The following is a 26,422-nucleotide window of genomic DNA, read 5'->3' on the forward strand; positions in this document are numbered from 1 at the left end:
GGCAGAAACATGACCTCAGTGTCTACAGGGAATCATCATCTCAATTGAGTTTGACTTCCAGTTGGCTAAATAATGTCTTATTTTTAATGACAGAATTTAATAGCTCCTCCTCTGGGGCGTTCTCTTAGAATGGTAACAAGGGTCCAACAGAGAAAAGAACTTCCTCAGCAAATCTATTTCACTCTTCTCCCCTTTGTAGGTAAGTAGTTGGTTTTAATGAGAACAGAACTTCTAGCCCTTACTGCTATGTCATCTCCTTATGGCAGTGGAAATTCTGTGCACAACAGCTATGTTCGAAGACCAGTAAGAAATGAATACTCATATATACCTCTACAGCCAGCTCTGGATTTAAAAAAAAAAAAAAGAAAAAGAAAAATATCTTGGCTAAGTCAGGATTTGAGACCCAAGGGAATGGCAATTTCCCAGACAAAAGACTGTTTGAGAAAGCAGGTAGTATCCTAAGTATCTTCAGATGTCAAAACCTCTCCCTCCAACTTCATTTATGCAGCAAAAATCTTGCTTTTCCTACACAAAACTGGAAAGACAAAGAAAACTGTAGGACATAGCCTGTAAGGACTATTAATAGAGGACAATGACTGACCTCCACAATCTACTGTCTACAAATAAACAGGAAAAAAATCGCTGCTTTGTTTCTTACTTTGTAGGTAAAGACACAACATTTTGGGTTTCTCAGAAGGTAACACACCAGATGGACTAAAAACTTTTAACCGTGTCTAAATATACACACAAGCCAACAACATACATGAACAACAATCAAACCTACTTGATGTCACAGTTCTAAAAAGACAAAACAAATTTGTTATCCATTCCTTCTAACTGAAGAAGGCTTTCTATATAGGCTTAGTGGGTTCATATTTGCTTCTTCTGAACAGCACCTACATATGCTAAATGACATAAGTGCAGGGCAACAAAGATGATTAAGAGAGTGGAGCATCTTCCTTATGAAGAAAGGCTGAGGGTCTCTTTAGCTTGGAGAAGAGGAGACTGAGGGGTGACCTTATTAATGTTTACAAATATATAAAGGGTGAGTGTCACGAGGATGGAGCCAGGCTCTTCTCAGTGACAACCAACAGTAGGACAAGGGACAATGGGTTCAAACTGGAACACAAGAGGTTCCACTTAAATTTGAGAAGAAACTTCTTCTCAGTGAGGGTAACAGAGCACTGGAACAGGCTGTCCAGGGGGGCTGTGGAGTCTCCTACTCTGGAGACATTCAAAATCCACCTGGACGCCTTCCTGTGTAACCTCATCTGGGTGTTCCTGCTCCAGCAGGGGGCCTGGACTAGATGATCTTTCGAGGTCCCTTCCAATCCCTAACATTCTGTGATTCTGTGTGATAATACTAAGTTTTGATAAATTGGAAGTACTGCCATTTTACAGTGCAATGTAATGCACATTTCTCACAGCCCACAAGAAAAACAGAAAACACAATACTTGAAACAATTACCCAATTAAAATTGTGTGGTGTTTTTCTGGTGATGTTTTGTTTTCTTTTTTTTGTTGTTGTTGCGGTTTGTTTTATTTTGTTGAGGGTTTTTATTTGTTTGCTTTTTGTTGTTACTGTTGTTTGTGGGGGTGTTTGGGTAGAAGGGTATTTTTTTTTTTTTAAAGTCAGGGTCTTCTGGTTTATTTTTGTTACATTGCTTTTGAGTTGCTTGTTTTGTTTTGGTTTTTTTAATAGTACAGGTTTAAGGTTCCATTTAAGTCTTCCACCTTACCAGTTCTCGGTAGACACCTTCATTCTTTCCCTCAGGTTTTGTTATCATCTTCTCTTTCTGGAACAGTTCCCTGTTTCGATTCCCTCCAGCACTCACACTGAGATTACTTCTGCTACTACCACCACCTCCTCCAAATGTCTTGGTCTTTAGATAAGCACAAAAATAACATTTCAGTAAACAGAACTTATGAAAGTAAGCCTTAATATTTAGCTAGTAGAAAGAGTGCAGTAAATTTGATGCAGATGTATTTTTTATGATTATAATAGAAGAAATAAATCAAGAAATAAAGCACTAATGTACACACAGAAAAAAAGATTAATTTATTAGATAGGTATCTTTCCCCTATGCCCTAATGATGTTGTAAAAAGGGTATATAATTCTAGTTTGTATGACTTACCAAGCAAATTTGAAAAATAAGCTTAAAGGAAAACCAAGGGAGGACATAAAAATCTGACATGATGGAACTAAATATCCTAGCTATTCCTCCAGACTGAATGCAGGGAAACATGGGTTTTTCAGAAGAGAAAAAAGCTGATGAAAACTGATGACAGGCATTTATTACTTAAATCTCATTAGCTAAACTGTAAAAGCCAAATTTTTTCATAGCAGTATCAAATCAAAATCACATCTACAATAAAATATTATGATACGTTTATTGCTTTAAAATGAGAACATACTCATCAATCCAGAAGGACTCTATATTTGATTCATCTTTTTATAGATACATGACTAGAATTATAAGCAGACAAACATCAGAAAGCATTTATCATTTAAGAGAGAAATACATAAAATAACAAGATAATCACAGTAAGTAAAATGTTGCAACGTGCATTCTAACCTCCTTGCTCTTTGTTACTTCGGCAATAGCAGCTGTTCTCTGCTTTTCAAACTCATCATTCTCCACAACAGTTTTTACAGTATTTGTCATCTGCAAAGTCTTTCTGCGATCAAGCTCTCTGCTGTCCACTTGCACGTGAGATGCACATTTCTGAAAAGCCAAAGGAAAACTTTAATTCACTTTTCTACCTATTCTCATCTGAAAAAAAATCAGTCTTATTCCATTAAAGTAGAACAACTTTAGATAAATAATACAATTGTAAAAATCTACACCTATGACATCTAGATGTCTCTGCTGAAAGCACACTCCTCTTGTCCTCTAAAAATGTCAAAAATAAGGACTTCTACATCTTAAGCTTAGCTCATGATGTAGGTAATATAATTATTGTAAATACCTCTTGTATTCAAGAAGGAACCACGTTAGCACTTACAAGATCTATCCAGAAGAATCAAAGGCTCCACATACCAAATAAAATGTTAAGTTTGAAATTGAAAGGAAAAATGTTAAATATAAATTGGCACAACAAAGTGACAGGATCAATGCATATTTTTAAAAACAGGCACATTTTATAGATCCGACTCATCATGATCTAAAGTATTTTGATGGCCTTTACCTAACTGGAACAAGTTCCAGTAGATAATCATTTTTTATTTTTTTTTTATGAAATGACAAAGAGAAGTGCACTATACCTGCCCAAAAGGTACAAAAGGGGGAGGCCCACCTTCCGTTCCAATATTACTCCTATTGTGCTTTGCTAAACTCTGTAAAAGAAAAGTGTTGATTAATAAATTGCAAAGAGAAAAGAAATTATATGATACATGTCTCTATTGCAGAAAATACATGAAACTTGCAAGATCAACATTTTAATCTAAAAAACAGAAATTATATACTTAATATAACATATTTAATTATATACTTAAAATCTCAAAGTACTTAAGGTGAAGATTGGGTGAGGGGCAGGGAGACACAGAAAACTATGAAAATTTGCAAAATCATGAAGGCAAAACATACAGCAAATGCAGAAAAATCAGTTGTATAGCAAAATCGACACTAGTAGAACAAAGCAGCACACAAAGAGGCAGCAGATGTTTCTTCCCATAGCGCCTAGTGAACTGGCAGCCGCTAGAGGCTGTAAAGGCAAACAGCTTCAGCATGTGTAAAAAGGGATTGTACCAATTCAGCCTAGAGAGGGCAAGGGTCAGGGGGCATGCTATCAATCTACACAAATACCTGAAGAAAGGCTGTAAAAAAGATGGAGCCAGGCTCTTTTCAGTGGTGGCCAGTGACAGTACAAGAGACAGCAGGCACAAACGGGAACACAGGAGGTTCCCTCTGAACATCAGAAAACATTCTTTTTACCATGAGGGTGATTTAGCACTGGCACATACTGCTCAGGGAGGCTGTGGAGTCTCCATCCTTGGAGATATTCCAAAGCTGTCTGGACATTGTCCTGAGTAAGTGGCTCTCAGTGGCCCTGCTTAAGCAGAGGAGGACGGCTGGACCAGATGACATCCAGACGTCCACTCCAACCTCAACTATTTTGTGAAATTCATAAACCCATGCATAAGCAAATATTGAAGGGATTAGTCCAGACTGTATCCCCTGATAAAACATAATACAGCAATTCTGGATGCCAAGGCTGTATAAGAGCTCAGGCTGCATGCTCTCCCTAAAAACTATCTCCTTTTGCCACTTTTGGAAACAAAACACTGTGCCTCTAGGAAATTTCCTCTGTGGTCTCATGAAAAGTACAGTACATATGCTAAATTGATCAGGAGATCTTTGGATCAGAAAGAGCATAAAAAGCATAACAACTACCGATATGTAATATCTATAGAAGTGCTCTAAACTCTCAGCCACTATCAAGCAATCAGTGACCTAGGCTCGAAAACAAAGCACACAAATGATACAAGTTACTAGTGGCCAAGAACAGTAAAAAGATGGATTTGTAAAACATTGCATTAAAGTATCTGTTCACAGTTTATACACCTCTTTCTTTACAAATTGTGACAACAGCAACAATCTGCAAGAAAATGTGATTCTTTGGAATCACCATTTGGTTATGTGTTAAGTATTTCACATTACAAAGAAATATATGGCTTCAGACATGGAAAAAGGAAGAATAGGTCCTTAATGCTGTTAAAATGCTTCAAAACTGTATTTTCTATAATTCATCTGTTTTATCAACTTCATTTCTTATTGTCCCTTTTTGTTCTACTGGGACAGTCACTCATAATTACATACATAATTTACATGGGCAATTCTAAGGCAGCACTTCGAAGAACAGAAATCAAATTTCTTCTGGTTTAGTTTCAATTAGTTCACTTCAAGTGCTGCCTTAAAACCAAGAGGCTGATCCCTGTAGTACCCTCACACCTTCCTGTGTCTGTTAACTGGAGCAGCAGAGAACAAAGAGCATCTCACGGCCAAGCCACTTCGCCTCCCCAGGGCAGGTGCTTTAGATACAAATCCTCCACTTCTGTTGTTTCTTTGGATGCAGAGAAATGTAGGCAATTCTGAAATGAACTCCAGCACTCAAATTATAAAAAAAATATTGATATGATGGCCTAAGAACTCTAACATTTGGTAAAACTTAACTCCTCATGTCCTATACTCAGAAATAACATGCTTAAGTTTCATGTCTCACTTGGGTTTGGGGTGTTTTCTTTCCCAAAACCAACTCAAGGAAATACATACAAGCAAAAGACTGTTGCAAACTTGCTCAAACATGTAATTTAGCAAATGTCGAAAAAGCACTTAAAAATTGACTGCATATTTACTAACATTTAGCCATATGAGTTCTGAATCATAACAATTTATTGCATAAAATCGTTATCCAGAATGAAAGAACCCTGCCTAATGGTAAATAATAGCCTTGATGCTTTCTTTTCAAGTAGCACTGTCTGCTGAGAAGTGAGAACAACTGCTTTGGAAATTAAATTCCACTTTGCACTGAATAAAAAGCAAAGTGGCAACAAGAACAATATTTCTAACTTACGATTAAATTTGCTTGTAGCAGAGCAGTAACTATCATTTACAATAAGCTCTTTTGTTAATACATTCAGTATGCAGCTTTCACCCTTTATGCTGTATTTGGAATGTGACATTAAAAAATATTTCCTTAGGAAATCGCTTAAGAAACAAAGGTTTACAATATGACACTGAACTCCTAGATAGCATATACTCTTATCCCCTCACATTTATTTCTAATGTGAATTTGGAAGTATACATAAAACTACTTCAATTTCCCCATCAGGTAACCTCAATGCTTAGCCTCACCTTCATCAAAAAAGAATCACTAAGTATACTTAAGAACTTTACTTTGAGATTCATAATTTGACAGATTCTGCATTTTAAAAATATAAGGGCCTACCAAACAGTCTCACCAATCATCTCAGCAAAATTTCCTTCAGCCTTCACTTACAGACGGTCCCATGTTTTGATTAACAGCAACAAAAAGTACTCTTCCTTCATAAAAAGGGTACCGGCAATTATCTTGCAGATACTGATCCTCACTGATTGAAATACCAGTCATCACCAGGACACTGGGAACACTATGAAGCAATAATTATTTCTAACAGTACTCTCACCTAAAGAAGTCCATGACACACTAACTTATATTTTCAAACGACCACACAGTAACAATCCCATTTACTCCTTCCTTATTTATTTACCATCGCTTAAACAGTAACACTTAAAAAAACCCAGAAATTTCTATGCAAGAATTACCTTATAATAAAATTGAATGGTACAAAGAATATATTTATTCCACATGAACTACATTTGTAGTGTGAAAATACTGCATTAATTCCACATACACTACACTACTAGTGTGAATTTTCCATTACTAAAACTCAGTTCCTCCCAAAAGTAATGTCAAACATCATTCCAAATGGAACAAAATAGTAACACAACTATGCAACTAGAAGCTGAGAGATACGTGCAAGGGCAATAATTTAAGACAGGAACAATAACTTCAGAATTAAAATTTTGTAGTATTATTTGACTTAATAGCACTAGCTGTTTTAATAACTATAAAAAAAAAAATCCTTAGTTTTTCATCTACACAAGAAGCCAAATTAACAGTTCTCGGATATTGTATTGGAAAGAAATAAAAAGGCTTCAAAAACAAGTAATTTGACGTAGTCGCACAAATAACAAGTTTTTCTGTCTTTTTACGCAAACACAGTTCAGCATTTTACTTAAGCTTCACTGGCAAGATTAGATAAGGAATGGCAATGTCCTCACTTAAGTTTCTTTGAGAGTTGACAATCTTGGTTAGCTGTCAACTGTTCTCTTCTGTAAAGCTTTCTGAACAGGACAGAAACACTGAGTTCATGAGGACACTACTATGAAAGTAGCATCTGGCTTCTATAGACTTGCTTGAGCGCTCTATGTCTAGCTGTCAGTCCAGATATAGAACTGGAACTACAATTTCCTGTGGTCTTGGTTCACCTGTCCAAACTGATTTGTTGTCACCCACAGCTTTTCTGACATGGCCACATTTATGCTGGGAACCTGACTGTGCGCTGTGAGCTGGTCAATGAGAAAAAGAAAACGATACCTTAGCAAATCGCAGGATGGAACCAGAGGATTGAGGGGACAGCAAAAGGCAATAGTTAACTTCTTATATTTTATCTTACCAGAGTGAATCAGTGAAAACTTAGTTACCTCTCTTTTAAACATATCACATAAAGCCAACAGAAGTGACTAAAAAGAAGTGCTAAAACTTGTAGTCTGCAGCATGATCATAGTTATTAAATGGTTTGCTTTCTTGTAAACAGAACACGTTCCAAGATATTTCTTGACAGTGACCTCAAAAACAAATTTTCATAAAGCAACATTTATTTGTTGAAGCCCAGACAGAAGAAACATGAAAATAGACTGTCCAAATTATCACCAGTAAAGCTAATTAATTCTATTGACCCTTCTCTTACCAATTAGACAGCACTCTTAACAACGTGTTACTTCTACTTGTCTCTTTTCCACCTTGAACAATCTTAAAATTTAAGTGTTTTTTAACTGCAGAGAAAACTCACAAGACTTCATACTAAATATGAATAAACCCAACAGAATGGGATGATTCTGCTGTTGGCCTCAGAGCCTTCTTTTTAATCAAACAGGCAGCTCCCTTTAAAACTAGAAATGTTTTTAAAAACCTATTTTCAACTATAAAAGCACAGAAATGATGCCAAACAGAAGCTAGAGTGGACACTGCATAAACCACATTTCAAATAAATTTTGGCTCAGTTTCTCAAATACATAAAAATGCAAATAACACTGAAAAAGGCTACTCGTAACAATAATGGCCGTGCCAAACTTCACATCAGCAACAATAAAACAAGTACTTTAAACAGAAATGACGTTTCATAAGCATGGTTTTCATAAGCAGCTACTCTGTTTCAGAGATGTGGATGTAAAGATGTAGAAATGTATGTGTGCAGTAGTAGTGACAGCTGATCTGGTAAGCATTTGGGAATGTTTGTAGCAGGGTCACAACTTCCTGCCCTAGGAACTTACACTTATTTGTGAGGAAATGTATGAAAAAGTCTTCCAACTTTTGGTCGCTTGGGACAGGAACAAGGCTAAAATGGAGTAAACGGGTTTACAAGCACTTATGGCTTGTTGAAAGATTTTTAAACTCTCCAATTCATCTTTCTAATCACAAATTTAACTAAAGCACTGATGAAATCTGCAATACAGAATTCATATTTAATGTTACCAACTTCAACGCTTTGCATACAATTACTGGGTTTTTTTGTCTCAAAAATATAGTCTGCAGATGGCAGTTTTAAGAGGCATCATTCTATAATATTTTGGTACCAAACACACTGTTTAGGAAAGCAACTACCCAAGGTTGCACTGAAGTAAATTTCATGTGTTTGACCCATGCAAAGATCACTTATATTGTGTGCCACTGTACTCAGCACTGGTGAGGTCGCACCTTGAATACCGAACTGTGTTCAGTTTTGGGCCCCTCAGCATAAGAAGGACACTGAGGTACTAGAGAGAGTGCAGGGGAGGGTGACAAAGCTGGTGAGGGGCCTGGAGCACAAGTCTGATGAGGAGCAGCTGAGGGAACTGGGGCTGTTCAGACTGGAGAAAAGGAGGCTGAGAGAAGACCTTAGTGCTCTCTACAACTACCTGAAAGGAGGTTGTAGCATGGAGGGTGCCGGTCTCTTCTCCCAAGTAGCAAGTGATAGGACAAGAGGAAATAGCTTCAACTTGTGCCAGGGGAGGTTTAGATCGAATATTAACAAACATTTCTTCATGGAAAGGGTTGTCAGGCATTGGAACAGGCTGCGCAGGGAAGTGGTTGAGTCACCATCCCTGGAGGTGTTTAAAAGGTGTTTAAACAAGGTTTTAGGGACATGGTTTAGTGCTAGAGCTAGGTTAGGTTATCGTTATTATGGTTGGGCTTGATGATCCTGGAGATCGCTTCCAACAGAAATATTTCTATGATTCTAAATACATTTTTTTTTCTTTTGCAACATTATACATAGGACCTATTTACATGTATTTGGCTGCATCCCCAAGTTCTAAAAGCTTATCATATGAAGGCTTACAATCAACACATTAAGCTTGATGTCATTAAATGTAATATGCATCCTGTAAGACAAGTATTTCCAGTGGTGTTACCTCACCCTTTGTAATTCCCACTTTTCTATAAGATGCTCCACTTCACCTCCAAGAACTGTTGTGTTACCGTCATCCAACAGCAAGAATCCATTTCTCACTTCAACAATTCCTGAAAGTTTAATTTTCGTTCCAGGTGGAGTGTTCAGGCTAGAATTAGAAACAAAGTCAAATACTTCAAATACATTTATTAATATTCCGTCACCAAAACCATAAAATTCTACTCTTGTTATACTTCCACTATTGTCACATAAAAAAATCTTTGCAATAATTCCTTCACTATGCACAGCACTTTTCAATAGCTTTTTTGGAACACTTCCAACTCATTACACAAAAATGCCATATTGCAAATTAGATTCTAACAGAGATGAATGTTTGCAAATTGTCTGTTTGGTTAAAATCCAATTTAACAATACGAAACTAAGGATGTGATTTGTTTAGACTAACAGAAGATGTCTCCAAGTCAGTTGTCTAAGTTCCTCATCCTAGGATGCATTTATAGTTAATAAATAGAGGAACTCCAGATGGTTAATCATCTCATTTATTTTAGACATTTAACTTGGGAAAAAATGAAGAGCTGTTAGAAAAAAAGCTTTCTATATATTACAAACAGTCAGGACTGTACCAGAATAAATGTAAAAAACATGCATCATTTAAAAACATAAGGACGCTCTTTGGGGTCAACTCCCACAAGAACATATCTACCCTATGAAAAATAACAGCAGATGTATAAAAGATCACGCATCTTCGACCCCTAATTAAAAGATATGATAAGAACAACAATCTGGAAACTATGTTTTTTCTTGTGAGAAACAAGATACAGTCAGAGTGAGCAGCAATAACCTCTTTAAAATATGCTAAAGCTATTGTTACAATCACAGGACCATACCACACGGTAAGGAAGGTAAGGAACATTTACAGTGGAATCAGCCAATTTCAGACCTAGTGGCATTAACCTTAGCAATATGAATGGATTTTAGGTATTGTTCTGATAAAAGTAAAAAAAATGAGATCATAAAAAACAGGCAAGAAATAAATACAGCAAAAAAATGAAAATTATGCAAAGGGGAGTAAATGAAAACCCTAATAATGAAGAAATTCTAATTTAAAATAAAACTCTGATTTTTATTTATTTCAAAGAAACACTATGTACTGAAACAGCATATTATTCCAGGTTAATGATCTAACCTCAAACGTGAAACAACCACATACAACACAAATTAATTTTTCATACTGTATTACTTGAAATCAAGAGCTCACATCATCAGTACAGAGTGATGAGTTCTCTGACATTTTTGAGCTTTTATCTAAAAGCTTTCAAATTAAGTCTTCCACTGAGTGTTCCAATTAAAGTATTCTGTGATTTAGAATCTACTTACACAGGAGCCTTTTTCCCTTCCTTTTCTCCTCTCTTTAAATTCATGTTGGAATATGACATTCTAAGTTCTGCTGGTTTAAGCTAAAATTAAAATATGATTGTGTTCAACTTTTTAAGACAGCATCACTCGAAACTGCAAGCTGGCTCCTGCTAAGGAGCAGTTTAACAGTACAAGATGACATTTAAAAATGTGGTATATATCTATATCTAACTGTTGCAGCTAGCAGAGAGGAGATTTCTTTAAAATCAAAGTCAGCTATACTAGGGTGAAGAGCAAAGCACACGATGACTCCAGAGACTAAACACTAGAAATAATTTTCAGCATCTTCATAATCAAACACACAAAAAATCCTCACATTCAACAGTAATTAGCTCTCTTATCCTTTGTTTTTAACCGAAGAAATACTTGCTAATTCAGTTCAAGTTAAAGTCTTGCCCATGGTGAAGCAGCACTAGTTGCATTAAGTTAGGTGTGTCAGGCCTGTGATACTCCAGCGTCAGACATAAGATCTGCTGCTACCAACAATAGGGAATTTGGCTCAAGTTTGCACACACCCCAAACGCTGTCTGTGATGTAAACTCCAACTCATCAGATGACTGCAAAAATCCACCTTCTTCCATTGTGTACTTCAGCATAAATAGTATTGTAAATTACATTCATATACACCTTTGCATGCTGAATTTAAGGTTCTCCTTTATATATAAAATTTGAGAAGGAAAAAACCTGTTCTGTCATGCAATTCTTCCATTTATTACTAAGGATACTTCCATTATTTTAAGGATATTTAAGTATCAGAGCAAAACTTTGAAAATAAAGTTGTTCACCTTATTTTTGACATGCTACTGTATTCTATAGCTGTGCAGCTTGTGTGTCCATCGGTCATCTGTAAACGTAACATTCTGGGAGCAGCCTGAGATTCTTCATTATCCTTTGGTGCAGCAACATTGCGTATTTTCTGTATTTGCAGAACACATGGCCCTTCCAGCTACATACGCAAAACAGAAAAGACAAAACTGTTAACACTATGAAGCAAACACACTGTACTATCTAGACATGCTAACAGATGGTCCCAGGCAAAGGAAAGTTCAATTTGATCAGGCAGTCATGTTCAATTTCTGTCGTTCATGTACTGTACATTCAAAAGTATGATAAAAATGGCTTTTTCAGGGAAACTGTTGTGATGCTTCATACATCTCTGCAATGATTATGGAAAAGAACTGAAAGAAAAGAGGTGAGGGGAGCAAACAAGCAAAATCACAACTATTGTCACTTCAAACATACTATGGAGTGCAGATAAGATTTCACGTGCTGTACTGCAGGGTCTCATTTACAATTATTACAACGACTACAATTAAAGTAAAATTGCTTTATAAAAACTAACTAGTAACACAGCGTCTTCAAACAGGTGCAAACACAAAAAAACAAACAAAACCTGCCCCACAAACACACTTCATCACATTTATGTCATAGCTGAGTACACAGTCATTCTGAACCCTCTGAGAAATAAAATCAGCTGCTCAGCTGACCTCTAGCATCTAAGACAGCAGACAAGATGAAAAAGTGACAACTTCATCAACTTCTTCCCTTTGAGAAACAGACCTAGTTAGCCCAGAAGAACATAAAATCAGAGCAACTAACCAGGAGATGGATATACAAAAAGAAGAGTGAGATAAATAAAGAAAAGAATAGAAGCAGTGAAACTAAATAAATTAGAAGATGAGGAAACATGAACTTTATCTAGGATGAGAACAGAAGAGAAAGGAAAATACTTTGGAATACTATTAAAGCATGAAATCATACTAAGAGGAGGAAGAAAACTGTCACTAACAGGAATAAAATTAGCACTCTATAGAGTTCACATCTTAAATGGTTTTGTGACCTTAAGGCAATAGCAAATAACATAAATGAAATTTTCTATGTAATTTTCCTATTCTTGACACCTTCAAATAAACTTTAAATTTGAAGGCATCTGCATCATTTATGGCTTCAAATCAAACCAAGGAAAATGCAGTATCTGGGATGAAGGATTTCTCAGAAGCTAAAGGATTATTTTTATTTGAAATTGAGCACTAGAACAGGCTGCCTAGGGAGGCTGCAGAGTCTCCATCTCAGAAGACACTGGAAAGCCATCTGGACGTGGTCCTGGGCACCCAGCCCTGGGTGATCCTGTTTAAGCAGGGATGTTGGACCAGATGATCATCCCTTTTATCCTCACCCACTCTGTGATCTTGTAACTGTTTTGTTGTATACATTCCCATATTATTATTTAGGTAATGCCTTCACCCTGAAGTTTCACACAGTACAGCTGTAGCTTGTTCTCTCCAGGAGTTATTTACAAACTGGGCAAACAATTGCACACATATTAAGGCTAGAATGCTATGAAAAGCAATTCAAATGAATTTAATTTAAAAAAAAAAAAACAAACAAAAAACTAAAACAGGAGAAACAAGTAGAAAAACAAAGAAATTGCATTTTATGTGCCAGAGTAGCAGTATAAACAGCTTTCAGTGCTTAGAATCCATAGCAGGGGTGTCTGACTCATTTTCACTGGGGGCCACATCGGCCTCGCGGTTGCCTTCAAAGGGCCGAATGTAATTTTAGGACTGTATAAATGTAACAGTCCTAAAATTACATTCGGCCCTTTGAAGGCAACCGCGAGGCCGATGTGGTCCCCAGTGAAAATAAGTAGGACACTCCTGATCTAAAGGATTAAAATAAGAGTACAGAACATAGGTTAAATGAGCTGAGGAATGAAGATTAGCTTTATCCATCATTAACCCCATAATTAATGCTCTGCCTACTTTTTCAAGGTGAAAAATATAATAATAATATCTTATACTATATAATTTCATTATAATATTCACAGTGTAGGTATTACATTAACGTATGGGCAAACCACTGGATAACTCAGAATCTGAAAACTGAAAGAGCAGAAAAAGGCATAAGAGGAATGACTGGAAATGGAAGTTTAATAAAAAGTCATTGAGACATACCACATTCCACTCTTTCCTCTTTATCCATAAAGGCTATCAGCACTAATTCAAGAACACACATTACTCTGAGGAAAAAAAGAAAAAAAAACAACACAACAAACAAACAAACAAAAACCCAAAATAAACAAAAATCCACAGTATTATGTGATATGATTTATTCACGTCTTTCTGGACATAGTTTAAATTAATTGAAACAACATTCCTATCATTTGTTCATGTGTAGCTAGCCCATAGGCTTCTCCAATATGAAGAAACTAATCTAAATACTTATATTACATCATGTTCAAAAAAACAAACAAACAAACAAAACAAAACCAAAACAAAAAAAAAACCCACAACCCTGAAACATTATCTACACACACTGACTGGAAGGGACTAAGTGCTCCAGCCCTCTGACCATCACCATGGCCCTCATCTGGACCTGCCTCAACAGGTCCATGTCCCTCTTATGTTGTAGGCCCCAGAGCTCACCAAAGTACTCCATATTCTAATAAACCAATCTCTTCAGATCCCTACAGAGATAAAATTTTAAACCATGTCCAATTCCTATCTAATAATTTTCAACAAGTTTTGCAGTATAGCAACTAGACAATATTCTACTCTTTTCAAGACTACTATGGCACTGTCTTCCTAGAGGCTTTCACACACTTAAACTGGTCCGAAACCAAAAACCAGTCAGCCCCTCACAAAAATGTAGATTATATCTAACATTACATGCTTTTTTGTCAAAAACACAGAAGTAATCATGCCTTTTTAAGAGCTCCTGAAATAGGCATTAGGAGCTAAGAACACAATCAAAACACTGATCAAGGTGAAGAGCTCAAGGCCCACAGGTTACGTAAAGCTGCCAAACAGCTGTTTCTAAAAAGACTATGCCTCAGTTTGATCTGTCAGTATTACTGCACTCATAGTCTTGTCAAAATCATCTCAATTGGAAAAAAATAAGCAAGTGGCTAAAATTATGTAGGATATTTTTTTGACACAGGCAGTTTCAAATGCAGTTACATCAGGAGATATGATGTAGCAATCACTCTCACTTGAAGGTGAAGATGAGCACCTCAAGACTAGAGTAATTTTGGTAAATGCAGATCAGTTGTAACTGGAACAGCATATCTGATCATTCCCACCCCCACCACCTTTCTTTTCTAAGGAAAAAAAAAAAAATCCTGTAGGAAACCAAAAATCTGCAAACGAAGTGGCATTTAAAGGCAGCAAAGCACAGTTAGTTGCAGTAATTAGATGGAAGTTGGGAAGCATATGAGTAACCCTGAACAAGAATTAGAATCCCTGGCAACTTATGTTTTAACTGCTTGCCATCAATCTGCCGGTACTCAAAAAGCAACTCTCAGAGCTCAGAAATGAAATTCTTTCTGAATGCTCGTGGAATGAATGCTTCTATTGTAATGGAATGCAAATACGCAAGAGAAAACAAGTTATGCCTTGAACATAACATCATTACTAAATTATACATTATAACTATATAGTCTTCTTTGCATTTTTATTCCATTAAAATACTTAACCTATATTTATGGCATATAGTCATCTAGATGGAAATACGTGGGTTCAGCTTTTTCAAATACTATGCAAATGTGGCCATCTTGTGGTTAAGGCTGGTAATATTATTTTTTTTTTAATCCATACAAAACACAGATACAAATGAGTGAATAAAACATTTCTGTGTATTAATGATTGAAGTTGATAACTACCTATAACGGTCAAAAACCCATGTTGTTTTACACCAGGACCCTAAGCCAGCTTTTATGCAAATATTTGCCTATTACACTAACACTACAAAATAAAAGTTATTTTCTATGCAAGATGGAAATATATCATGTGTTCTCAAGACATAAATAAAATCGATTCTAGTCTTGGATGAGAGGAACAATAGTAATATATAATTTCTATTGTTTCCTGAAGCATTTCTGAACCACAAGTGACTGCTTTCTGAGAGATCACATTAAGGAGTCACTCCTATCCCAACCATATTCTTTACTTATATAAAGCAAATACTCTCCTTTATAAACACATAGTTTCTGTAATATAAAATATCCGTATATATTCCAAGCTAAATACCAGCAGTTATTAAGCAGCCAGATTTTGTTTATGTTACTCAAAAAAAAAAAGGAAACACTACGGTTAAGAAAGCAAAGATTTAATATACTATCTAAAAGTCTGGGCTAAAAACTATAAGTAAGAATCTTTCTCAAACATGGACTTTTTCTGTGCAGTCATTACTTCTTTTCAAAACTTGGAGAATTACTATCCTGCAGCAAATGGTTTGCAGGTGTTTGTTGGGGTCTTTTTTAGAATAACTTTCTACAATGTATGATCCAAATAAAGACAGTTGATTAAAGTCAGATGCAACTAAATTTTACTTGATGTTCACATGTAAAAAAATCTTGGCTACTTGATAATACTGATATGTAAGTCCCTATGATTTAAGAAATGCTATTTGTTGAACAAACAACTGATGTTAACCAAGACCACTAGGGGGCATGTTTTCCTTCTGTCCTGGCTTGCTTCCTCCAGCTTCTTGCAATTCCTGCTACTGTTGTCAGGAGTCATTACATAAGAGAGAACAAACAAAACCCTTTTGCTCTGTATTTTCACTCTTTAACCACTAAAAATGGAAGGAGTCTGTAAGCACTAATCTCTCTCAACCTTCAGACAATCTGGGAAACAGAAATACCTTGATTCACACTAAGTTTCAAAAGGAAAGTTTGGATAGGACTGGATTCCTGCAGCATTCAGTCCCATTATCCAGTCTTCTATCTCCATCAACTGTGAGATAATCCCATGCAGAAATTTATGAAATCCTATTCAGTAACAGTTCATTTTTGTCTTTTTATTTAGGATCCTACATATATACTGTTTTGTATTGCCAGTACCACAAACAAGGACCCTCAAAAGGACACACAGCAAAAAAAGCAGAACATACCCTGAGGGGAGAGCAGCAAGTTTAATAGGGATCCTTGAAAATTAACTAGAATTGGATTTTTTTTCCCCACCTTTCCAGCTTTTTCATTTTCTGAAATGTTCAGTTTTACAAAATACAGAAGTATTTGTGTGTGTACAAGTGCAGAAGTTTTTTCCCATGAAAGGGTAGCTGTTATCTCACAGGTATTTCAAAGCACTAACCACCAGTTTTCAAGCACACATCTCTCATTTTTCTGCAGAGGTTTTATATTTTGTGGAAACAAACAGCACAATTGCACCTTCACTTGTTTGAGCGGAGACACCTGAAAAACCCAAGTGATGACCTGAGCAGTTAAACTAGAAGCAAACATTTTGAAGCATGTAAGTAGCTTCTCATATATAGCGTCCATCAAAGCTTTTAGGATATTAATGACACTTTTACCTTTAATTGACCACGCGAACTACATAATAACAGAAATCTAGAAAACATTCTCTCTAAAGAAAATAGACAAGTTACTAGGTATATTCTCAAGTGATTAATAAAAACTGAACAACTCCCTCTAAAGAAATTTTACCATTATACAGCAAAACTCTGATAACACACTACAATTACAGCCATTTTGAACTGAAATAATGTTTCAACAGCGTAACTAAATAAAGCAAGCATTACCACACATAAGACCTTCATACTCTGAAGGATTGCATTTAACCAAATAAATTTGGACATCGTGAATATTACATGATCTGAAATGAAAAATTGAGTAAGACTCCAATTAAGCAACTGAGAAAAAAACAGCATAAAAACATGGCATAAAAAGCAATTATTTTGCTTGTTTTCTGTATTTCAGAAACACGATACTGAAGAGGAAGAAAAATATTAAAATCATAGATATAAAGAACAGCTAAATCAATTTTTTGTAGGTGGTACAAAAATTTTTAAGCACTGAAATATCTTGAAGAGCATGTTATTCAGAAACCTAAACAGGTAAACAACCAGATTTTTTTTTTTAACTAATACCTGCAAAAAACATAGCTCCACGTTAATAAAACTTTTCCCAGAAAGTTAATTTATTAAGCAATGTGTTGCATGCATAGAATACTGCCTGGCCAGAAGCTATGATCCTGCAATACACTATCTCTCAAGTGGGCTTTTCGCATCTGACAACAACATTCCTGCTGTTGTTCTTGTAGAAGAAAGTGTCTGCAGCACTCACTGTTCCATTTAGACAATAGCGTCACCAGAAAAAAAAATCCTAACAGTTCTTAACAGCCTTTCTTATCAATCTTACTGTCTTAAAAAAACACCCCATGATTTATCACTATTGGAATTTCAATGGTAGTGAAAAGTTTCTCCAGAACCATCTAACATGGTTTATCCACATAATTTATAGGATACATAGTCACAGGAAAATTACATTAAGTCTATAGCTGTAATACTGTAGATCAGTAAGCAAAGTAACACAGCATCAACATGTATCAAAATCATACAGCTGCTTTGCTTTATTCATAACCTGCTTTGATTGCCCTCCCAAAAATAAAGGAGGAGAAAAGAGTAACTTCTGATACCATGTCATGATCAAATAGGTTAAATTATTTTTGAGTGGTAACTTAAGTTACTAAGATTGTTCACTCTATTTAAGCAGTACAAAGTTGAGAAATAGAAGAGTTCTCTCTGTAGGAAGCCTAGTGGACAAAATAATATGTTAATATATTTATCCTATAATATACTCAAATATTGGGTCCTTTTGTATGTGAAATAATGACAAAACCAGACCAGTGCAGCATAGAAAGCTGTTATCACACAGAAATCACAGAACATAGAAAAAGTGAGGTAAAAATATTGTCTACCTTTTCCACTTTTCCACCATTGATGTCACTGGGGAGGAACTTCTTGCCAATCGTTCTTAAATCTGTCTGAAATTAATACAGAAGACAAGAAAATATTAACCTAACATCTCCTGTTTAAAAAAAAAAAATCATAATAAAAAATTAAAAAGGGTATTTCTTCTACAACGGCAACTATTTACAGACTATAAAAAACCCCCGTCCTTATGAATGCATATGATGAAAAAAAAAAAAATCAACTAAAGGAGTTTACAAAAGAAATTCTTTTGCCTTTTAAAAGATATTCTTGTTTTAAGCACATTTTCAAAGATTATTAAAATGCCTTTAGTAGATAAAATGACAAAATAATGTTTATTTGACACAACTCTGAGGTTTAATATAGGTAAATTAATTTCTTTGCTCTCCATCTGGCACTTAGAGAAAAGCATTTTTACTTTGTGTGTTTTTACATGCACAAATCCTTCATAAAAGTTTGGGATGATTTTTGTAATTATACCTGGAGTAAAAGGTTACATCATACTTCCATTAAATGCTTCTTAACTCAAATGTCTGATTACTTCTTTTAGAACTGAGGCAGACACCTAAATAACATTATTCAGCAACTGTGTAGCATGGCAACTGACAACATTGAACTGAAGAATTCCTATGATCAAAGGAACAAATCTCCACAAAAGCACTTATCCCACCTAAGGTTGTTTGGACAAGCATAGCAATCAGGGTGACATGTGACAAAAGGATGCACTGGATGGCTAAAAGGTGCAGCACATGAAATTAGGAAATGGAGTAAAAACTAATTAGACTTTACAATGTGTAAAGGTTTTTAGTCCATTTACATTTGTAAGGAAAATAAAGCACAGCAGTGCATCTTAAAAACCTATGCTTTCTAAACTCATTTGCTTGAAATAAACCTGTTGTTTTAAATAGAACATGCTGGTGCAGATTACTGTAGTGAACCTAAAAGCTTTCTGTATTTATTATGATCATAAGCACTTACAAAAGAAGGGTTAAAAGTAATTACTCCTGGAACTTGTACACTAACTTGCCATTAATATACGTCAATGGATTATTGTTCCAGCATCCTAATCTAGAACTGAGCAACACGATATTTTAGTATCTAAAACACTGTAAACAAGTGTTTTATTCTGTTTTTTCAGTGACAAACATTGGTACCCTACAAATAGAAAACTACTTGTACTGATGTTTTTAGTGTATTTACTCTGAGTATCTATTTAGTGGATAAACGCTCAACCCACTTTCTATTGCACAAGAGATCCACAGAAAGTGATAAGAAGGTACATTCAGTTTTCAAACTGAGCCCACCTGAGGGAAGTGATCTGTCATCAGTCAGTTATTTATCTCTGAATAGCACACAGGCTCCTATAAATTGTTCCAGCATGTTCCATATCCAGATAATTGACAAGTCTCCAGTAAGACGCTTTGCAATCACAGCAGCAGGAAGTGGACAACTTTTACAAACTCTTTGCAAGATGTTATACAAAATAAAAGCATCTGAAGGAATGAAGCTACATTTATATCTATTTCATACTTATTTAAGCAATTCACACATACAAAAAACAAATTTAAAAAACTTGGTTGACTTCTTGGTTTCTTCTGCCTGAAACATGTCTCTAACAGTCAATTAAAGAATTTGTGCATGCTACTACAACCCAGAAACCTAATGCTTATTCTCTGCATGTATTGTTGTATATTCTTTGCATTTTTGCATCATAATTTTGCTTTATTTCCTTTCCAAATTAATTACATGAACTGGTGCATTCATACATAAGAGTGATTGAACACATGCTTCAAAGAATAAATGCAAGGAGTGGAAGGGATACTCTTGTCAGCATATCATCTTAAATCAGTAGAGGTTGAATCTCAAAGATGGGCAAAATAATTCCTAACAATTCTCATTTACAATTTCATCAAGAAAGAATACTTTCAAGTACATTTTTTCCCCTTGGAAGTACACATAGTTATTACAAAGGACAGATTTTACATAAATCTATACACAGCACGTACAAGCTTTAAAACTTCTGAGTGTGGATGACTAAGTTTTAAACAAGTAAAAGGTAAAATTGACAAAACTCTACCTCCTGATGTTCACAGAATATATTAAAAATAAGTAACAAATACATGGATTAAGTAGCTGTTTTCTGTTTGTTTGTTACTGAAAAGGATCAGATTTACTAATTTTTACCAACAATGTATATACTAGGATTCTGAAAAATAGGAATTCACATGCACACCTTTGAGTCCTTACAAGTATTAAGCTTTATTGCTTGCAAGTTGTTTCTTTATCAGGTATATTTTTATATTTATTTGTTGTCAGGAATAATCACAGAATGTTAGGGATTGGAAGGGACCTCGAAAGATCATTTAGTCCAATCCCCCTGCCGGAGCAGGAACGTCTAGGTGAGGTCGCACAGCAACATGTCCATGCGGGTTTTGAATGTCTCCAGAGTAGGATACTCCACAACCTCCCTGGGCAGCCTGTTCCAGTGTTCTGTCACCCTCACTGAAAAGAAGTTTCTTCTCATACTTAAGTGTAACATCCTGTGTTCCAGTTTGTACCCACTGCCCCTTGTCCTACCACTGGCTGTCACTGAGAAGAGCCTGGCTCCATCCTTGTGACACTCACTCTTTGCATATTTGTGAACATGAATAAGGTCACCCCTCAGTCTCCTCCAAGCTAAAGAGACCCAGCTCCCTCAGCCTTTCCTCATAAGGGAGATGCTCTATTTCCTTAATCATCTTTGTGGCTCTAATGACTACTAATTCCAATTTCTACAGTAAATCAAAAAAACATGTTTGTAGTTATATAAACACGTACATGTCACAGGAAAATTCACCATTCATTTAAATATGCTTTAAGGAGTACCATGTCCAAAAGTCAAACTACGTACAGGTGTTTTATTCATTCCAACAAACTAGTATTTTCTGCTACAATTTCATTGCCTTGTCAGTACACAACACTTCCTATTTTATTACTGCTTGTACTTCGATTTTAGATTTACATTTCATAAACATAAAAATACTTTCCTACTTCAAACTATGTTCATTTTTCTCCTTCACGTTTCACAGTTTGGAACAGGTTTTATTTCCAAATAAAATTCACAACTCAAACACACAAGGAGAGAGACAGGTACTCTGCCCTTTATGTAAATCACGCAGACAATGGTACACTTAATTAGCCACACAAACCTGTACTTGAACCATTAGATATATCATTTTTAATATAATACATTAGAAAAAAAGTTTTCACAATCATAACTTACATTAAGAGCAACAAGGATAATGTCATTTGTATTAACTTTTTCAGAGGAACTTATGCAAGCCTCAATTCCTTCATCTGAAAGATACCTGTTAAAGAAAAAAATGATGTTAGAATATCACATGATTTATTAGGCAAATATTTTTTTCTGTATATAAGATTATTGTCTTTACTTTCTATCTTTTGCACTGCTGAAGCATAGATTTAAAAGTATTTGGAAAATAACTTCATGTAATTGACAGAAGCTGGACTCGATGACCCTTGTGGGTCCCTTCCAACCCAGGACATTCTCTCAGCTTCTGTAAATGATATGAATCAATTGACATGACATGTAATCGATTTCCTTACGCTGAGATTGAGTGAGAGGTTTCTTCCTTCATAATTCTAAATAAAGGAAAAAAGTGCACTCTACTTACAAAGTAACAACAGATGATTATGTGGAACAGTGCAACACTAAGTTCCTGCCTCCCCAAATTATAAGAACTTAATTTCAAAATGAAATGAACTTGCAATGAAAAAAAGAAACCAAACCAAACCAACAAAACCCTGCATCCCACACACAACACAAAATGCAACCACATTTGTTTCTGAAGAGCGAGACCACACAGTTAAGCCTTTGAGGGCTGGGGCACATAACACACTGCCATCCTGTAAAATGGATTCTTGCTTGTCCAGGCTACACAGACATTGATAAAGTTGTAAGCACATTACAGTGTATCAATAGTCAAATAGGGTGGAAAAGTTTTTTAAAAAAATAGAAAATCTCCACAATCACATTTAGAAATGGCATTTGTGACCTTCATGGTGACAGTCCAAGATGAGTATCTTTCTGCAAAAATTCTGAGCACATACCATGCATTTGTTCATCTGGAAACTAAGTAAGTTTTAAACTGATTCAGCTAATGAATTCAAAAGGACTGATGTATTCTAATCCCTAGAAACACTTTTTTTAAAAAAAAAACAACACTTGAGTGGTCAGAAGTTGTGACATTTGTTATTCATTTTCCCTACTATTTCCTATTTGAAGGCCCAGCTTTAATTTTTACATAGCTGGCACCCTGCCTTCTCTGCACAGCTCTTCATTTTATTTAAATACATCACAGCAATCATTAAATAATTGATATTTGCTAGATACTCAGCCTGAAACAGTACTTGAAAAATAACATTTAAATAGCTGACTACCCAGAATCCACCATTCCCCAAGGAATAAAAGAATGATTTAAGAAAGCAAGTTTAACATACATTAAGAAATACTGAAAATAAGAAATACTTGTTTTTCAAGAAAATTACATCCATGGTGTAAAATATCAACAAGGCAAAACATTTGAAGGCAAGTACACTTGACAGGTCTTTTTGATTCTAGCCCAGGTAACATTAACATCACCCTCTCCAGCCTTGCCAGTGTTCCCAGACTAATTAATGATCCCAGCTGTGCTCTCACCCAGACATTTGACAGGATCCAACTGTTGAGGTCAGACACTGATATCTAGCAAATCCTGAGGGACTAGACCACCATCACCAGAAAAAAAAAAAAATTGTTTATTTTTTTTTTTTTTAAAAAGCACAAGCAAAAAACAAACCACACCACACACAAATGCCAAACACATGGATACACTGAATGGAAAAAAATAGCATATATAAAAACATAGGAAGAAACAACCCTATTTTTTATATAAAAGACAGATGCTTAAGAAGAATATGGTGGCAATATCTGGTGGCTTGCACAGGAATGCAGGATTTCACAGCTGAGCGACTCTGAGCTCAAGTACTGGGACCTGTGAAGATTCAGGTAAGCACTGTGAATTAGCAGATCTCATTAGCTGGTGTCAGAAGGTAAAGTGGAACAGCATTCCCACTCCGTGACAGAGGAAACTAGAACAGATACATCCTACAGGCACTACCCTACTTTCCAGGCTTCAACTGAGGTTTAATTATACCAACAGACTTCCTAGAAAGAGCAGTATCATAAACTCTAGAAGTTTACCTCCTGTTATCTTCAGCGTAAAATTGAACATAAGTTCAACAACATGGGTTATGGGGAGTGCAAGTCTTGCAAAGATTGCTGATCTTCTGCTTCTAACGTACATTAAGTCACTCTTCAATTCAACTGAAGCTAGCAAGACTGCAGGTCTTAGTTGCTTAGCCTACTATGTAATAGATGGAAGCACTACTGTTTTCCAGCAAGAAGATAATGTTTTCAAAGAACAAATAAACAGGAATCTGACCTAGAATTAATTTTTCCCTGTATAAGATGAGATTAATTCTGCTATCAGAAAATTCACTGAGTCATGTTTTACTTTTTCACTTCAAAGTGAAGACTGAATCACAGCTGCCAAAATACCCCTCTGCTTTAGTCAAAATTTTCAGTTTATAACTTTTTAATATATAAATTTATATATAAATTTTCAGTTGAGTTTGTCTCATTATTTTGGAGGTTTTCTGAGACACGAGGATAAAGAGAAACTCATTGAAAAAGACTCATTTTTGATTTGTGCTAATTTGAGCAACAGCACTCAGCAGAAAACATAGCCCACCTGACTGAAATCTCTGCCAACATAAAGGCACCAGCCACGAAATGCCATTGGGGACACCTGTTAGTTTGATTTAAGCAAACACTAAACCTTTTCAGCAAAAGACTGATTAACACAGTTATTAAAAGAATCTTCAAAAAAGCAAAATCTGTGAACATCAAAGTGAGGGGGGATATTTTATAGTTTGGGGTTGCTTGGTTTGGTTTTTACAGATATTACATGAAAGTTTAAATCCCTTAAATGTGTAAAATCAGGATCAAAATTACTTTCAAGAAAAAGGATTTAAATCAACAAGTATGTCAGCAAAATTATGCTGAAGAATTTAAACAGAGAAAGCAACAAAATCAGCGGAGCTTTCCAGTAAAGCATCAGGTGTTACTTGTGTGGAACGGGACATAAAACCGCAGATTTCATCAGAAATGTTCAGAAATTGGGCAGGGAACAAATCACAACCAGGAAACACATTGCACCAGAATTAGCCAAAGCACAGATTTCTCCTTCTTTAATAGAAGCTTGGAACTAGAGTATATCAAGTCAGTCTTGTCCATTTTGCCCTAATAGCTCTCTTTTACCAAATACTTTATGCAGCAATGAGTATTCCAAATATATGTTCAGATTTTCTTTACAACCTTACTGAAAGTTCTTGTTTAAAATAAACTATTTTATCTTCTCCTCATTGTCTGTATAGTCTCCCAAAAGAACTACTTAAGTTTTAGTTTTGAATATTTCCTGCTACAGGTTCACAAATTATTTAAGAAAAAGAGAACAAAAAACCCACCACAATATTTTCAGGAAATCTTTGTTTTAAAACAAATTTATACAGAAAAATATAGACCTATACCTCTCAAGTATGAAAAGGGAGTTACAATTGGCAAAATTAACTTTCCAGATTGTATAATCCCTCCTCCACAATATACAGATTATTAAATCTGAAATTCTTTTTTCCACACTCTGAAGGTAACAGAGTCCCCTTTTCTATCTGCTCTTAGTAAGAATCATAGAATCACAGAATCGTTTTGGTTGGAAAAGACCTTTAAGATTGAGTCCAACCACTAACCCAGCATTGCCAAGTGCACCACTAAACCATGTCCCTAGCCATCACATCTAAACATCTTTTGAACACCTCCAGGGATGGTGACTCAACCACTTCTCCAGGCAGCCTGTTCCAATGCCTGATATCCCTTTCTGTGAAGAAATTTTTCCTAATATCCAATCTAAACCTCCTCTGGCACAACTTGCAGCTGTTTCTTCTCATCCTATCACTTGCTATTCTGTAGACCAACACCCTCCATGCTACAAACCTCCTTTCAGGTAGTTGCAGATAGCCATAAGGTCTCCCCTCAGCCTTCCTTTTCTCCAGGATAAACAACCACAGTTTCTTCAGCTGCTCCTCCTCAGACTTACGCTCCAGACCCTTCTCCAGCTTTGTTGCCCTTCTCCAAACATTTTCCAGCACCTTGATGTCCTTCTTGTAATGAGGGGCCTAAAACTGAACACAGTGTTTGAGGTGATTTGCTGGCAGTAGGACCTTTACAGCATAGGGCCACTCTATCTTTTTGTTCTCTGTATTAAATGAGAGAAAAAAATCTGACCCTGAGCACCAAAGACAGCAAAAAATCTCCTCTAGAGTCAAATAGAACAGCTCTGCAGCTCTGTGTCTTTATTATATTCATTCCAGTGCCTCCCAACATCTACATTACCCATTCTGCTCATTTTGCAAAATATTATGACCTATCACAACCTTCGATAACAAAAGGTGAACTACAGTGTGATCCTATTACATTAATCCCACACAAGGGGCAGGAAGCAATCCTAAACCACCCATGAACCAGACCACACTGCTGCAAGCAGCTCACAAGCTCCCAGTTCCCAAAAGGGACCTGGCAGCACTGTACAACCAGCGTCCTTGGCAATTCTTGCTCTTCATCCCTCCATCCCAAGCTGTTCCCACCATTTCTTTAGAAGGCAAGGTGGGATGAGGAATAACCTGACACAGAAATGCTGCTGCTAACAGATTTCCCTTTGTCCTTCCAGTAAATAAACATTTCAGAATTATGCACCTTTGCTTAAGGAATAAATAAATAAATGGTAAAATAAATGGGTGATAAGCATAGAGAGGCAGCCAAGCTCCACAAAGCTCTCTAAGAACTCAAAGGCTTGCCAGTAGCTGACCACTGACATCTTAAACTGACAGCAATGAGACAAATTATTGTATTTCCTTTATATATAATACTACTCCAGAAGATGGGCCTGAAAGACTTAGAAGGAGGC

At 35.9% G+C, this 26,422-nt stretch overlaps 1 protein-coding gene across 3 annotated transcripts in view; it reads right to left on the bottom strand.

Annotated features, from left to right (window-relative positions):
• The window catches only part of TDRD3 (tudor domain containing 3), a 101,880-nt gene that overhangs the window by 40,837 nt on the left and 34,621 nt on the right, over positions 1-26,422 (bottom strand). For 2 of the 3 annotated variants that reach the window (XM_080363702.1, XM_080363703.1), the window contains exons 2-8: positions 21,625-21,709; positions 18,350-18,415; positions 11,417-11,577; positions 9,222-9,363; positions 3,267-3,338; positions 2,578-2,727; positions 1,740-1,883 (exon numbers count right to left, since the gene is read on the bottom strand). In XM_080363702.1, the coding sequence (XP_080219828.1) occupies positions 1,740-1,883; positions 2,578-2,727; positions 3,267-3,338; positions 9,222-9,363; positions 11,417-11,577; positions 18,350-18,415; positions 21,625-21,709 (820 nt within the window). The remainder of the gene's footprint in view (positions 1-1,739; positions 1,884-2,577; positions 2,728-3,266; positions 3,339-9,221; positions 9,364-11,416; positions 11,578-18,349; positions 18,416-21,624; positions 21,710-26,422) is intronic. The other variant, XM_080363704.1, reaches the window with a different exon arrangement.

Source organism: Nesoenas mayeri, assembly GCF_963082525.1.
Source record: "Nesoenas mayeri genome assembly, chromosome: 1".
NCBI classification, from domain to species: domain Eukaryota; kingdom Metazoa; phylum Chordata; class Aves; order Columbiformes; family Columbidae; genus Nesoenas; species Nesoenas mayeri.